The sequence below is a fragment of the Ictalurus furcatus genome, chromosome 10 (genome assembly GCF_023375685.1).
Source record: "Ictalurus furcatus strain D&B chromosome 10, Billie_1.0, whole genome shotgun sequence".
Taxonomy (NCBI): domain Eukaryota; kingdom Metazoa; phylum Chordata; class Actinopteri; order Siluriformes; family Ictaluridae; genus Ictalurus; species Ictalurus furcatus.
Genome location: NC_071264.1, coordinates 15,438,845 through 15,453,636, shown reverse-complemented (window position 1 = coordinate 15,453,636; position 14,792 = coordinate 15,438,845). Strand labels below are relative to the sequence as shown.

General features: G+C 37.0%; 2 protein-coding genes across 7 annotated transcripts in view; one reads left to right on the top strand and one right to left on the bottom strand.

The window, feature by feature from the left end:
• stx6 (syntaxin 6) overlaps positions 1-8,472 on the bottom strand; it is a 49,493-nt gene extending 41,021 nt beyond the window's left edge. The window contains exons 1-8 of one of the 6 annotated variants that reach the window (XM_053634209.1): positions 8,224-8,463; positions 6,194-6,363; positions 5,999-6,093; positions 5,372-5,434; positions 5,099-5,227; positions 4,028-4,134; positions 2,892-2,986; positions 205-232 (exon numbers count right to left, since the gene is read on the bottom strand). In XM_053634209.1, coding sequence (XP_053490184.1) covers positions 205-232; positions 2,892-2,986; positions 4,028-4,134; positions 5,099-5,227; positions 5,372-5,434; positions 5,999-6,093; positions 6,194-6,363; positions 8,224-8,258 — 722 coding nt within the window. In that variant the 5' untranslated portion in view covers positions 8,259-8,463. Of the gene's footprint in view, positions 1-204; positions 233-649; positions 1,083-2,891; positions 2,987-4,027; positions 4,135-5,098; positions 5,228-5,371; positions 5,435-5,998; positions 6,094-6,193; positions 6,364-8,223 lie in introns of those variants that run through there. The other 5 variants (XM_053634211.1, XM_053634207.1, XM_053634208.1 and 2 more) reach the window with 5 other exon arrangements.
• Positions 8,473-12,750: 4,278 nt separating this feature from the next.
• ier5 (immediate early response 5) lies at positions 12,751-14,586 on the top strand. The gene has a single exon (XM_053635524.1). The coding sequence runs from the start codon at positions 13,156-13,158 to the stop codon at positions 13,930-13,932; it is 777 nt and encodes a 258-aa protein (XP_053491499.1). The 5' UTR covers positions 12,751-13,155; the 3' UTR covers positions 13,933-14,586.
• The last annotated feature ends 206 nt before the right edge of the window (positions 14,587-14,792 follow it).

The window sequence follows — 14,792 nt, the reverse complement described above, 5'->3', positions numbered from 1 at the left end:
GCCCATCGTTTGTGTCTTTAGTTTTACACTGGAGCTATGAGATTCAGGTACCTTCAAGGCCCAAAGCTTTAAATGACATTGAGACATTTGACATTGAAGTCTGTATTTACTTAAGTTCACAGTGGAACCATATTGTTATTCGCGTAACGATTTCCACTACAATTCCACCTGTGTGTTCTGTATTATAAATTCAAAAAAGCTTGCCTCTGGACTTGACTGCAATGATACCTCTCTGCATTAAAGAAAAAGTGATTCATTCCTGTTGTCCACAACATTACAGTGTTCAGCTACATGGTGAGGTTTTGTTCATGTTTATAGCATGTTAAACCACGTAAAGAGCGGAAACAAGGTTCAGACACCAAACATGACTGGTTGACTACATCTGGATTAAAGGAGGAAGATTGTAGAAGAATGTTTAGATAGTACACAACTTATTTATTTATTTGAAAACATATGAAAATGTATCACTTTAATTTGACATCTAATTGAAAGAACTTTCTCTGTTTTGAAATTCAGTTTCATTTTATCTTTCAAAATTCTCTGAATTACTTAAGTCTAAAATCTTATTTTATTGTTTATATATATATATATATATATATATATATATATATATATATATATATATATATATATATATTTTATTTTTTTTAATTTTGTTTTTGTGTACTTAAGCTTATTTTTGTATTTTCAAGTCCCCTCCAAAAGTATTGGGAAAAACAAGGCCAATTGTTTCTTTATGCTACACACTGAATATATTTGGGTTTGAGATCAAAAGATGAAAATGAGACCATAGATCAGAATTACAGCATTCAATTTCTGATATTTCTATCTACATGTGTAAAACAGATTGGAACATGGCACCTTTGGTGGCAGATAGTCTTAACGTAAATTAAAGTAAATAACACTTAATATTTAGCTTCAGTCTCCTCTTAAGGAGGTGAAATGCTGGTCAATTGGGTTAAGGTCTGGTGATTGACTTTATTGCCAGTCTAAAACCTTCCACTTTTTCCTCATGAAGTACTTTGTTGTGTTGGCAGGTTCTGCATGATGAAGTTCTTCCCAGTTAGACTGGATGCATTTCTCTGTAAATTGGAAGACAGACTGTTTCTGTGGACTTCTGAATTCATTCTGCTGCTACCATCATTAGGTACATCATCAGTAAAGATTAGTGAGCCTATTCCAGTAACAGCCATGCAAGCCATGAAATTTTTAAAATTCAAAAAATTTTAAATTCTAAAATTCCACACCTTGCACTATATTGCACTGATCAGTACTTTATTGGACAATTATTTATTGGATAGTTACTTGCACCATTCATATTTGCATTATCTGTACAGTCACACTATTTAACAATGTTCTGTATATATAACATGTTAATTGCACTATTAATAGTTGCACTATCTGAACAACCTCACTGTTTAACTAGGTTCTGTACATATATCATCCAACTGTACATACGTTGATGTTCATACTGTACATACCTCTCATCTGCAATCCCTACTGTCTATATTTTAATATATTCACTGATACTGTATTTTTGTAACTCCACTGTACATATTACTTGTATTGCACTTACGTTGCAATACTTACTCCTGCACTTTCTGTGTATATATATGTGTGTAATATATATATATATTTTTTTTTTTTTTTTTTTCCCTTGCACTTCTGGTTAGATGCTAACTGCATTTCATTAGCTCTGTACTTGTACTCTCCTTAATGACAATAAAGTTGAATCTAAATCTAAAATCTAAATCTAAAATCTAAATGACACTACCTCCACTGTGCTTGACCAATGAGCTCGTATGTTTTGGATTGTGAGCAGATCCTTTCTTTCCCCACACTTTGGCCTTTAAATCACTTTGGAAGAGGTTATCCTTGGTAACAGAACTTTTGTGGCTAATCTCTGTATTTCTTTTCTAATTCCAATCTGGCTTTCCAGTCCGTACTGCAGATAAGAGGCTTGCATCATGTGGTATGACCTATATTTCTACTCTCAAAGTCTTCTTCGAGCGGTGAATTGTGGTACCTTCACCCCTGCCCTTTGGAGGTTGTTGGTGATGTCACAAACAAATTCAGGCAAAACCCAGAACTCAAACCCAGAGTAGACATTCAGAGCTATTGTCTAAACAATCAATCTAACAGGGCACACCTGGACAGCATGAAACATCTGTCAGTCACAATATTTTTGATCACTTCAAACAAGGTGCCATGTATTAAAGTGTTTAGCACATCTAAACATAAATATCAGGAAATGAAGGCTGAAATTCTCTCATATTCATCTTTTGATCTCAAAGCCAAATATCTTCTGTGTATAGCAAAAACATAAGAATCGGCTTTGCTGTTCCAATACTTTCAAAGGAGACGGTATATTTTCACAATCTTTAATTTTATCCTATTACATTTCTTTCAAAATGACATTTTACTACTTTGTTATGTAGCACTTTATACTACTATGTTTATGAAAATTGCTCTATAAGTATTTTTTTTTATTTAAACATTAAACGGCTTATTTTTTCGTTAATTTATGAGAATATGACACAGGTCTCATGAATCGTGAAATATTACACCGTTTATTCTTGAGTTTCCTTTGAGAGTCCCCAAGGTCAGACTTCCTGTTCTCATCATGTAAACCCTTTTAAGGGGTGCTATCATAACCAAGCCCTGGCTTTCCTTCCGCTAAAGTCTGTAACCTTATTGACCTCAGGAAGCATGGGGTGGTCTGAACAGGAAGTGAAATCATGGCTGAATTCTCTCAGGCATTTTCCCTCAGTCCACCCAAGCATCACGGCCAGCTTAGTAAATCAGAGTCCATCTAGTATTTAAGTCTAACAATTTCATTTTTAGGAGGTGTGTATGCTGTGAAGAGGCCCAAGAGCTTTTCTGTTACTCACCACTAGTCATGTGTGAAACTTTAGCCAGCTTCTTCATCACATTATCCAACCTGGACTGGGTGTTGTCGATTTCATGACCAAAATCATCCAGCATTCTGCAAATCAGCAAGAGAGACATTTACCACATAGTAAGAATATTGTGCACAGATAAAAACACAGTATGACAACCTCATGAAACCCTATGATGATATTATACATTACATATGAAATAGCTTTTAGTTGTGCACTGTTTAGTTTTTAGATACATGAAGTTTTATTTTCAAATTGGTTCACTTTATATATTTTATAAAAGTATCCTAATCAGCAAAAAAAAAAAATAATAATACGTCATACTTTTATACCAGCAAGAAAAAACAAGGATAGACCACTCATTTCCTGTGTAAATTTTAAACACATTAATCATCAGTAATTTCAACACCAGAGACAAGTGACACATCAACAGAGTAACAAATGATTAGAAATTTATGCAAATAATTATGGCGCTGTAAAGAAAGAAATCAAAATGATTGGCTCTAGTACATTCATATGGTGTGGATTCTCCAAGGTTACCCAAAATATCTACTCTCAGTTCCTAGCTGTGAAGAACTCCTATTACAAATTTCAATAACTCAATAAATTTTCCAACAAACGAAACAATATCATTTACAACGTTTTTTTTTTTTTTTTAAGAAATAAAAAAGCTGGAAAGGCCATGCCCACAAGAGATAAACCATGGGTGGTATCATTAAAACTGATTTAAGTCTTTTAAGATTATTACTAGTCACAATGTACAAGATGATCCCAATAAAATCAAGGCCAAAGATAGATTACTCAATCCCGTGATTAGAAACTTGCCATGGCCTGTTTACGTCATCAATCAGCATGATCCAGGCTAGTGAGCTTGAATTAATTTTATTTTATTTTCACAATATCTGGAGCTGTCCCATGAGTTTTGCTTCATCTAATTCCGTCTTACTATTGGTGGAGTTTAATCAAAGATTACTGACGATTTTGTCAGCAACTGTCTTTGGATACAAAAGCGTTCTCAACCACCGATTTCAAATCACGACCAAAGAATTCTTTTACAATGTGCGATACTCGTTTGTGACAGAAATATAAGCCCAAGAATGTGAAAAGAGGTTAGTCATATGTCTTACACTGCCTGTTCGTCCAGCTCTTGTCCAATCCGTTCAGACATGTTCTTCAATACACCAATGGTCCCTGACACCAGCTCCAACTGCTCGTCCTGCTGCTCGGCTATGAACTACAGAAACGACATACACAAGTCACAATGATAAAGTGATAGTTACCTATGCAATACTTGATTTTTTTTTTATCCCGGGGTATTTAACTAATATTTCTGAATGTTCAGCCACATAAGATTCCTTGCTTATACAGGTACAGATACATGGCGAACATGATTGAATGGTGACAACAGTTTCCTAAACTATTAACTATTCCTAGTAACTATTTACAATTAGTTCATGATTATTATTTTTTTATATATAAGTGGTTGTTTTATGTCACAGACTAGTTCCACTGATTCTAAATTTTGATTCTGTTTTGATGTTGACAGAAGGAGAATAAAGGCACCTCTCTGTCCAATCATCTTTAGTTCTCTGTCCATGTTGTCAGTTTGCTAATCAGACCAGAGAGGGCAAATAAAACAAACATCTTTGCAAGTCTGTGAAAACTTTCCCCTTCCTGAGCTAACATATCTAGCCCTGTAGCTAGTCTCCCAATGAGCTGCCTTCAGCTAGATAATGTCTATAAATGCACGTGATTGGCCGCAACAGAGGAGATGCTACAGAAGCCAATCTGGTTTATTTTTTGAAAACTATAGTTGCTGAGGTTTTTCCCCCCATCTCTGCTATAGTACTTATTTCAAGTGCTCGATTTTGTCAGCTGAAATACTATGCTGGGTTCACATCTGGACCACGATCAACCAGTTGACAACCTCTGGTTTACTTACATGCAGTTTATGGTTTGATGCATACTTTGCTTGTATTTTCTCATTTGTAAGTCACTTTGGATAAAAGCGTCTGCTAAATGAATAAAAGTAAATGCATATGCAAGCAAGTAATAACCTGTATGGATTTCTAGAGTACCTACTTTTTACAAATATTCTCCAATACAGGATTAACGAAGTTAAAGGTTGTTAAAATACAAACCATCACCTCACAAACATGTTCTCCATACTCTTTATTATACTCTGTGTTCTTTATTACCTGCTGCTGAGTTTGTTGCTCCTCAATCAACTGAGAGTTGGCTGATTGCAGTTCTCTGTCCAGACGTGTGTATTTATCTCCTCCTGGTTGCCAGATCGGTCCACGAGACCCTCCATCTCCCATTAGAGTCTAACACAGAAAGCAGACATCACACTCATTTGATTTACACACAACACCAATACCTTACAATAATGAGGAATAAACTTATTATGTGTACCACTATCCACAGAATCAAAACAATTTGATTAGCTTGGAACTGAGGTCAGTACATACCTTTCTGCTTTTCTTGTCAGACTGGGACATGGCCAATGGGCTTGCCATTTGATCTTTCATCTCCTGAAAAATAAAATTGATAATGACATTTACTAGGGTGAAAATGGTTCCCATTTCAGACACATTATACCCAACAGGGCCAGGTAAAAATCATTTATAAGATACACAAATTTGTATTATTTTAAATATTTAGTATTCAAAATGTAATTACATAAATTGCATAATCACATATCATTTTACATTACAGAAAGAATAAATATCACATACCTAATTATTTCTATCATGGACTACAAAAGGTGACAAATTGATTCATTAATGTATCACAAACTGTAATTTGTGTTTCCTATCTATTTATTTACCAACATATTTAGGTATATTTTAACATTTACATCTCTAGTTAAGCTCTTCCAACAAACAGTGACACTGAATCTCAAATGGCTTCATATCCACTATATATGCACACTACATGGAGAATATCATAACCTCACAGACTCAAGAGAACACCACTTGAGCGCTAACTACTTACATATAAAACTACTTTTAAGACATGCATTTTTATATTCAGTTAAAGTATTGATGCAAACAAGGAAGTCTGAATAGATTTGTAGTATACTGTGAGGAACTCACCTTGACAGTCTGCCTTGTGCTGGTGATGAAAGCTTTCCGCTTGTTCAGCTCCACAGAATCAAGATTGAACTTCCGTGGATTTGCTTCCACAATACATGAAAGTCACTGTTAAGGTACTGCATAAACATAGCATGTATAAGCAGCATGATCATTAGCAATATGACAAACATAACACGTAGAGCATTGTAAGGATATTAATGGTCTCATCCAAGTCCTCCAGATCCCACTCAATAGACCTCAAGCTGTTCCTCAGCTCGTTGGTGGTCCAGTCGATCTCCTCCTTTGTGGCACTGCCAGGATCCTGCAGCAGCTCGGTCCATCTCTGATACAGACCCTGGGCAGTGTTCACAGCCTTCTGGACCTCCCTAATGCATAGGGAACATTATTCAGTAGAAGTAAGAAGTGTTCAAAAACAAAACAAACAAACAAAATAAATAAATAAATAAAATTGTTACAAGGAAAACAGAGACTGGAACCTGGGTACCAGTACTACATAGTTCTGACCTACTAACATATTTTATGCTGTATCTTACATGACTGATCATAGGACTATAATTGTCAAAAATCATTGAACATAGGCCTATAGTTATATCACTGAACATGATTTTTGCTGCAGTTAGACCACTGATGTTTTACATAATAATAATAATAATACTTTGACAAGAGAAGCAACTTTACTGTGAGATGTCCACCCATGCCTTTTAAATAACTACTGATGCGATACTTACCTAATACACTCGATTAGCATCAGCTTGCATGTGAAATATTTTCTAATCATATCCACTGTATTTTGACAAATTACATAACACATAATTCATATCTTACATATAAATAAGGGACACAAAATCTGATGTTTTGAAGAACAGGAGCTTTCACAGAGATTTCAAGGGAAGGCTTGGTTACTATAAGGATGTCAGTGTCATACAAGTATCTTATACCATCATCAGAAGGTGTTGATTAATTTTCTATAACAGCAGCCCTGACAGTAGTGCAGCTGCAAGGCAAATCTACAGTTTCTACAGTAACACCTAAAACAGAGACACAAAAAATGTCTAATCATTGATATGGTAACATTTTCTGTAAGGAAGTGTTTATTTAACATTTATGGAAGAAGTCTCCAAAATCAACACTTTCTAAAAGTAAGTTTTCCATCACAGAAAAGGCATCAGGAAAGAGGAATTTGTGCTTTCTGGTTTCTCAGTAACATGACAAGCTGCATTTGTATTGTATTTGGTTTATGTGTGTGTGTGTTTTGTCTAATTGCCTTCGAGAGAGAGAAAAAGAGAGGCCGGTGAGGGGACAACCGTTTATAGCTGCTATAATGTAAGTGATAATAGGAACTAACTCGTTTGGTGGACATTCCACAACATTAAACGTAACTAGCGATTAGAAAGTATTGTTCTTTAATAAACAGAAAGATGCAATCACTGGAAAATTGCTGTGGAATAAGAGAAAGTAAACACTTCAAAGCATGATGTTATAGGAAAATAATCAACTTTAGGGTAACAGCCACTGAAGCATTGAGTTGGACCACAGAACACCACATAATCATTGAATATTTTCTTATAACACCACGCCCGGTCATGTTTTATTCCTTACATATCAGTATCATATATCAGCTGATAGTCAGGGTCTAATGTCAGTATCCAGACTGAAAAGTGGCAACACATAGATCACTAAGGAAAAACTTAATTTAATTTTTGCCCAATCTATAAGTTTACTGTTGGTTTTACTGTTAATGTGTAAATATGAACTTGTTTCTTATTTTCCTTCAGACATAGATGATGATGTTAGATGATACTGTTAGTTAATTAGTGATGTACTAAGCTTCTTTTGTCAGTCTGCATTCAAACTTCACGACTAAATAAACACGAAACAGAATTTGGACGTTAACATACACGTGTAGCTGATGCTCAAATGACACAAGAAACACGATGGAACCTCTAGATAGATCAACTGTTCGATAGTTGTGTGGCTAAAGGCTAAGCTCAGGTGTTCCTCGGTTTGTTTTTATTTCATATCCGTACATTTTAATCCACGGAGAAATAGTAGGTAGATACATCAATACAGCCAGTGCGTGTGGTTAATGTGAGTATTTGATAGTGTTACGTTTCGGTAGCTAGTTAGCTTCACGGAGACATTTAATCTTATTAGCTGTTGCTACAGCTAGCTTGCTAACGCTATTGTTCTATGACACAATTAGCTCGGTCAGAGGAAATACTCACCCTTTCACAACAAAAAACGGGTCTTCCATCGACATTGCGCTGTTCACATTAAAGACCCTTTATGCGAAAAAGACATGTCCTGAAATTCGGCTGTTCTTCTCGTGTGTCCTGTCAGTATCATGAACAAGCAGATAGGTAGGTAGGTGTGTGTGTGTGTGTGTGTGTGTGTGTGTATGTGTGTGTATGTGTGTGTTGTTTACATGAGAAACAGTAGCCCACTCTACTGCAACGCCATTACTCACACAGATTCTACATCCGGGTCAGAGGTCAGAAAGTATTCCTTCTTTCTTTCTATGCAAGTTTGGAAAATGGAAGATTTAGAAAACGTTTTTTTTGATGTTCTGTGGTCAAAACAAGACACAAATGTTTACAAAAAATTAATGTATATCTTTATACGTCTCTCTCTATATATAATCTCGCTTTCTGTGTGTCTGTGTGACTTGTCTTACTTACATTCTACATGCGGGTCACAGTCTCTTGCCTACTGGGTGTCTCGCAGGTTTGGAAAATATAATGAAAAATTTGAAAACACTTTGTGAATGTTCTGTTGTCAAAGTAAGATACTAAAAAACAATGTTCTAAAAACAAACAAAAACTATATCAAATTTTATGTCTGTCTGTCTGTTTAGCTAGCTATAGGGTATTTGGGGAGGTTTAGAAAAATTGGATACGGAATGAAATTTTAGAAATGCTTGGTAAATATTATTTTGTCAAACTGCGATTCCAACTCTGAAAGACGGAATGAGACACTTCGTGAACACATTTTGTGGATATTCTGTTGTCAAAGTAAGACACAATTCACCAGCATCCTAACAACCAATGCAATATTAAATTTCATGTTTCCTGGTTTGTTTGTTTTTTGATACAGTTAATTACCACTTAAAATAAAATGAACATAGAAAGAATACAAATGCTGAAAAAAAGATTTAGAACAAGTGATGACTTACCTGTACAGGCATAAAGCTTTATCTGTCTGTTTTCTTGCATTTAAAACAAATCATGACATGTCTAATGATGAAATCACCATTTCAACTCGAGTCCATGCAACATTACTGGGCTGAATTCAGTTTAACAAGCAAATTAGAAGCTTATGGTGGATTGTGAGTATTTGTATGAAGTGTTAGGCTAATTAAATTAATTAATTACATTTATTACTTTGATAAAAAAATTTTACACTGATGTAAGAACTGCCTATAAACCAAGAGTCTGCAAGGTAGAGGCTATTGTTTTCTCCTAGATGTCTGTGTTTTATAAAGATGTAAATTTTATATTGTTGTACATTTGTAATATTCTTCCTATACATATTATTTTCAATGTTGCACTATGAGTCTATGTGTTTTAGTATTTACTGTATCTGTAGTATCTGTATTTGGCATTTAGGTATTTGATAAAACTGAAGCAATATTAGTAATACTGGGAAATTTGCTTGCATAAAGCTTGAACAGCTTCCTCAGAGAGATCTTTTCAAACACGTCATGAAATGACACATCTAACTCCATTACTGAAAGTCTGTGTCATCATGTCTGTCCTAGTGAATTATTAACTGCAGTGCTTAAAATAATTTAATTATTCATATTGCTCACTCATTAATTGCGATACCTACACCACTACCCAGCAGCAGTTGCTGATTACTTTGTCTTGAATATCACGTATTCAATTAATTGAAAAACCAAATAAAACCTCCATCAGACATGATTAATGTATCCTTAGGCAAAGTTTAACTCCATTGTGTAGGTCTTACACACAATATGGCTGTTAATCTCAAGGTTCCCTGGTGGACTAGTGACTAGCAGGTGGCACTTTCATCACTACAGCCCATGTTTTATTCCCAGTCAAGGAACCAACTCCAGCCACTGGAGAGTTGCATGAGCCAGTGCACCCTCAGTGCCGGTCCAAAGCCTGGACAATGCAGAGGGTTGCGTCAGAGAGGGCATCAGATGTAAAACTTGTGTCAGAATCAAAATATGCAGGCGGGTGATCTACTGTGGCGACCCAGAACAGGATCAGCTGAAAGAAAAGAAAATTCAGTGTAGATCAATCATTTTGAAATATTCTGACACTGTATTTTATATATGCCTAATATTACACTTTGGCAGTTGACATTAGTAATGAAAGCAGAAGGTAAGCAGTACACAGAAGTTATGCCTGAAGAACCTTCTAGACTGGATCATTTTCAAATGAATGATGCAACATCAAGTAATACTTACTTGGTGTTTCAGTTAGAAAGTATTGGCATTAATACATGAACGAAGAAATTGTAGTCATATGTAAACTACTCCATATTAGCACCAGAATGACTGTTTATTATAAATACTGGTCATAGGTTTATAATGCATGTATAACAATGCTGATAGTCTACTTTTTAAAAATTGTATATACACACAAGTGAAAATTACAGGAAATAACACAACACTAAGTGTGTTATTAAGGTGTTGTGCTACCACAAGCCACCAGGTCAGCTTCAGTGCATTGATTCTACAAGTCTCTGGAACTATTCTGGAGCAATAAACACCATTCTTCCAAAGGATTTTTCCTTCAGTTGTTGTTTTGGTGATGCTGGTGGAGAGCACTGTCTAACACATCACTCCAAAATCGCCCATAGGTGTTCAGTTGGGTGGAGATGACTGGTGACTGTAAAGGTCATAGTAAATGATTTTCATAATTTTCAGCCTAATCAAACCATTCAGTGAGCCCTCGTGCCTGTATATGGGGACGGAGTCATCCTGGATGAGACCCCGCCCATGAGGAAAGAAATGCTTCATCTTAAGATAAAGAAGATCAGTTAGAAGAACTTTGGATTGATTTGCAGTGATGCATTCCGCGAAATGGAAAAGTGGACACAAACCATGCCAGCACAATGCTTCCCACATCATAACAACAACACCATTTTTTCCTTTGTCACTGGTCTCTATTTTAGCCATGCACATCATTGACATATGTAATGTTGATGTACAGTAAATGACAGTTATACACCTATACTTTTTTATTGTAGGCCATAGTTATATTTGGCAGAATGGTCACACCGAAGGTAGAGCCTTCAGGTAGAGCCTGCTTCACAGGCTCCCTGGTACGATTGTGAGCTCAGGTTACTGTCTGTGTGTTGTATCACATGTTCTCCCCATGTCCACATAGGTTTCCTCCAAATTTTCTCCAACCTCCAAAAAATGCCCTTAAGTGTGAATGAGTGTGTGTGTGTGTGTGTGTGTGTGTGAGAGAGAGAGAGAGAGAGAGAGAGAGAGAGAGAGAGAAGGTGTGTGTGTATTCTGATATATTCGTGTGTATTCTGATGTATTCTTGCCTAATACTTAATGTTCCCAAAACCTTGGATCCACTGAGGCACTGACCAGGATAAAGCACTTACTCAACATGGATGAATGGATGTACTTATATGTGTGCGTTTCATATGGGCTATTTTCATCCACTGCCTTATTGGAATTTACTTTAACACAGGAAAGGGGAAACTTTGTACGTAATGTAGTTGGAGTATAAAGTTGTAGTCTGCCTTTAATCAATGACGTATGTAAACAAGCACTGCGTTTAAAAGCCTATTACGTCATTCTGTCTGTTTTCGTTTGCGCCCAATCTGATCCGAGCGAAAATAACCTCTAATTATAAGTGATAACTTTTCCGCGTGCCTTGATTTGGATTTAACTAGTCTTCGTGAATCTTGTTTCGCCTTTATTTGTTTAGTGAGTGTCACATTGGGCTAACTGTCTCTTAAAAACAGAATCCCATGTCTCCCCTCCCCCTCTACACTACTAACGGCTCCATTCACATTTCCACCGTCGGGGTTTGCACAATAGCGGTCACGTGACTGTGCTGTAGCAGACACAAACCATTACATCAGTCCAGGAAGTTAGAGGGGGAAAATTTAAAGGAGAAGAGAGAATTTTAATCTCGACATACCTAAAACAAAATACAATTGACCTACAATTATTTCTACATCTTCAATACATCTAAAACATCAAGTGTCATCATCACAGGCTACATAACGTCACATTTTATAACCGTTGGTTATTTGTAAACGTATTAATTTAAAAGAAGTCCTTATAAGCTACATATATTTGCTGTGCTTGTCTGTGAGTAATAACAATATAATGAAATAATACATTACAGATTTATTATCATTGCTGTCCTGAAATCATCATTAAACCTTGAAACATATTGATTTGCATTTTAAACGTGGCTAATCTCTGTAATGCTGCCTAAAAATCGTTGTCTGAGTCCGTCCGTTGAGTAATAACGCAGTATTAATCAATATGTGGCAGCTTTTCATTCTATTATTTTATTTTATTCGTTGTAGTTTTTTATTTACTATTATCATTATTTCAGTTCCTCGTCCTAAAAACATTCCTGTCTCTTTAAATTATTTTCCACGCTCGTATTTAAATCCGTCTCATTTGCATATCGCGTTCCTATTGGTCCATGTCAATTTGGCGGGGCGGAAATCCGAACGTTGGTATTGTTTATCTCGTGAAGTGATTGGCTCGCGTCCGTGGTTACGTTGGTGTATAAAAGGGGGCTAAAAATAGAAACGGTCTCATTTCTCTCTAGGCTGTTGTTGGGTTCGTGAGAGAAAACGGGAGGTAATTTAATTTCAAATTATCACCCAAAAATAACAACATTAAGGTTTTAGCGATGATATCCTTCTATTGTTATGTATTTCTCGTCGCTACGTTGTGAAAACCGAAAGCAACAAGAATCCGCATCTGCCTAGTAGAAGAACAAGTCCTCCTGAAACAGTTGATTTCGTTGTGACTGTCTATCGGGAGTTATTTTTGGCGCTGTAGAGGTTTTAGTAACTATTTTGCCGTGGATAATGTTTAGATAAGAATCTAAGTCGGTCGAGAATAAAGCGGATCGAGTCTGAACTGAGTTGAACTTTGAAACATTTGAATTTTTGGAGCCTTTTTTTTTTTAATCGATCCCATCATGGAGTACAAAGTGGAGGCGCACCGGATCATGAGCATCTCCTTAGGGAAAATTTACAACTCCCGGGTCCAGCGTGGAGGCATCAAGCTGCACAAGAACCTGCTCGTGTCTCTGGTCCTCCGAAGCGCCCGCCAGGTTTACCTGAGTGACTACTACGGTGGAGTCTGTCTGAATGGCCAGCACGGAGAGACCAAAGAGTGGGAGGTCACGGAGGGCGTACAGGAGAAGGAGCCCTTACCGGCCCCGGCGGAGTGTGATCGGCCCGAGCAGCCCGAGAACGTTGGGTGTGCTGAGAGCCAGTCACAGGTTGATTCTCCACTGGACTCTAACGTTAATGTGACGGTTGATGTTTCTCCGTCATCGACAGAGTCTCCCGTGGTCAGTAGTGACACTCAGTGTGAATCTAAAACAACCCAGGTGGGCTCTTTGGACCGTGAAACTGATGCAGTTTTGGGGACGGAAGGGAGTTCAGAGCAGCCCCCGAAACCCGCCGCCTGTTCAAACAGGAAACGGAGCGCTGAGAAGTCACCAGCCGCCACTGACTCTCCTCTAAAACGGACTAAAAAGACCTCCTCGAATCAGGAGGAAAGCGAGGAGATGGACACAAGCAACGTGTCAAACCTCATCACCATTTTCGGCTCTAGTTTTTCCGGACTTTTGAGCAAAGACAGTGCGAAAGAGGACACCCAAGAGGACGCCGGTGACTCGGGCCAAATCTGCTGTGACCAAATGCTAAAGAATCTCAACCCATGGAGCACCGCTATCGTTGCGTTTTAAGGGGAAAGGAAACCATGTTTGAGACTTTACAAGTATTCACACACGGGGGTTTCTGTTGTATTTCTGTTCTCGGTTACTCTAAAACACGTGGTTATGGGACTTCCCGCAACACAAGCGCGGTGCTATCGAGTACAAACCCGGCCTGCAGCGTTTTCACCTCGGCCCAGTCCCAAATCAGCTTCTGTGTAGTGCGCTGTATGCTCATTATGATATGCACTATATGGTTTACTCATAAGGGGACTAAGGAGCCATTTGGTACACGGCCCGTGTTGTAAAACCGAGGAATGTTAACGTGTTGGTGCTACTACAGAGAATTTCGACGTCAACGGAAGTGACGTCATTGAACGGAACTAAACTTTTTTTTTCACCATTTGTGGGCTCAGTTGAATTGAACCAACAGTCAGCAGTGGATGGTGATCATTAGTGTGAAGTGTTATGCTAAATACTTTTGTACAAATGAAAATGTTACACTGATGTAAGAACTGCCTACAAACCAAGAGTCTGCAAGACCGTCTTTGTTTTATAAAGACTTGTACATTTGTAACATTGTTCCTGTACATATTGTTTTCAATGTTGCATTATGAATCTATGTATTTTGGTATTTACTATTCTGACTATTACGTGATGGTCACGTATTAAAAAATGTGAAATGAGCTCCTTTCCTTTTCTTTCTTTATTTCAAATCAAAATGACCGATTAAAAAGCTTCATTAGTATTTATCGCAAATTTCCTGGCAGTGAACTTAAACACCTTCCTTATGTCAGAAGGATTGCAAGTTTAGATATGTCACTTGTTTATTATGACTAATGTGATAAGAATATGACTCAGACAAACATGAGCATTTCCCCTCTTATCTATAG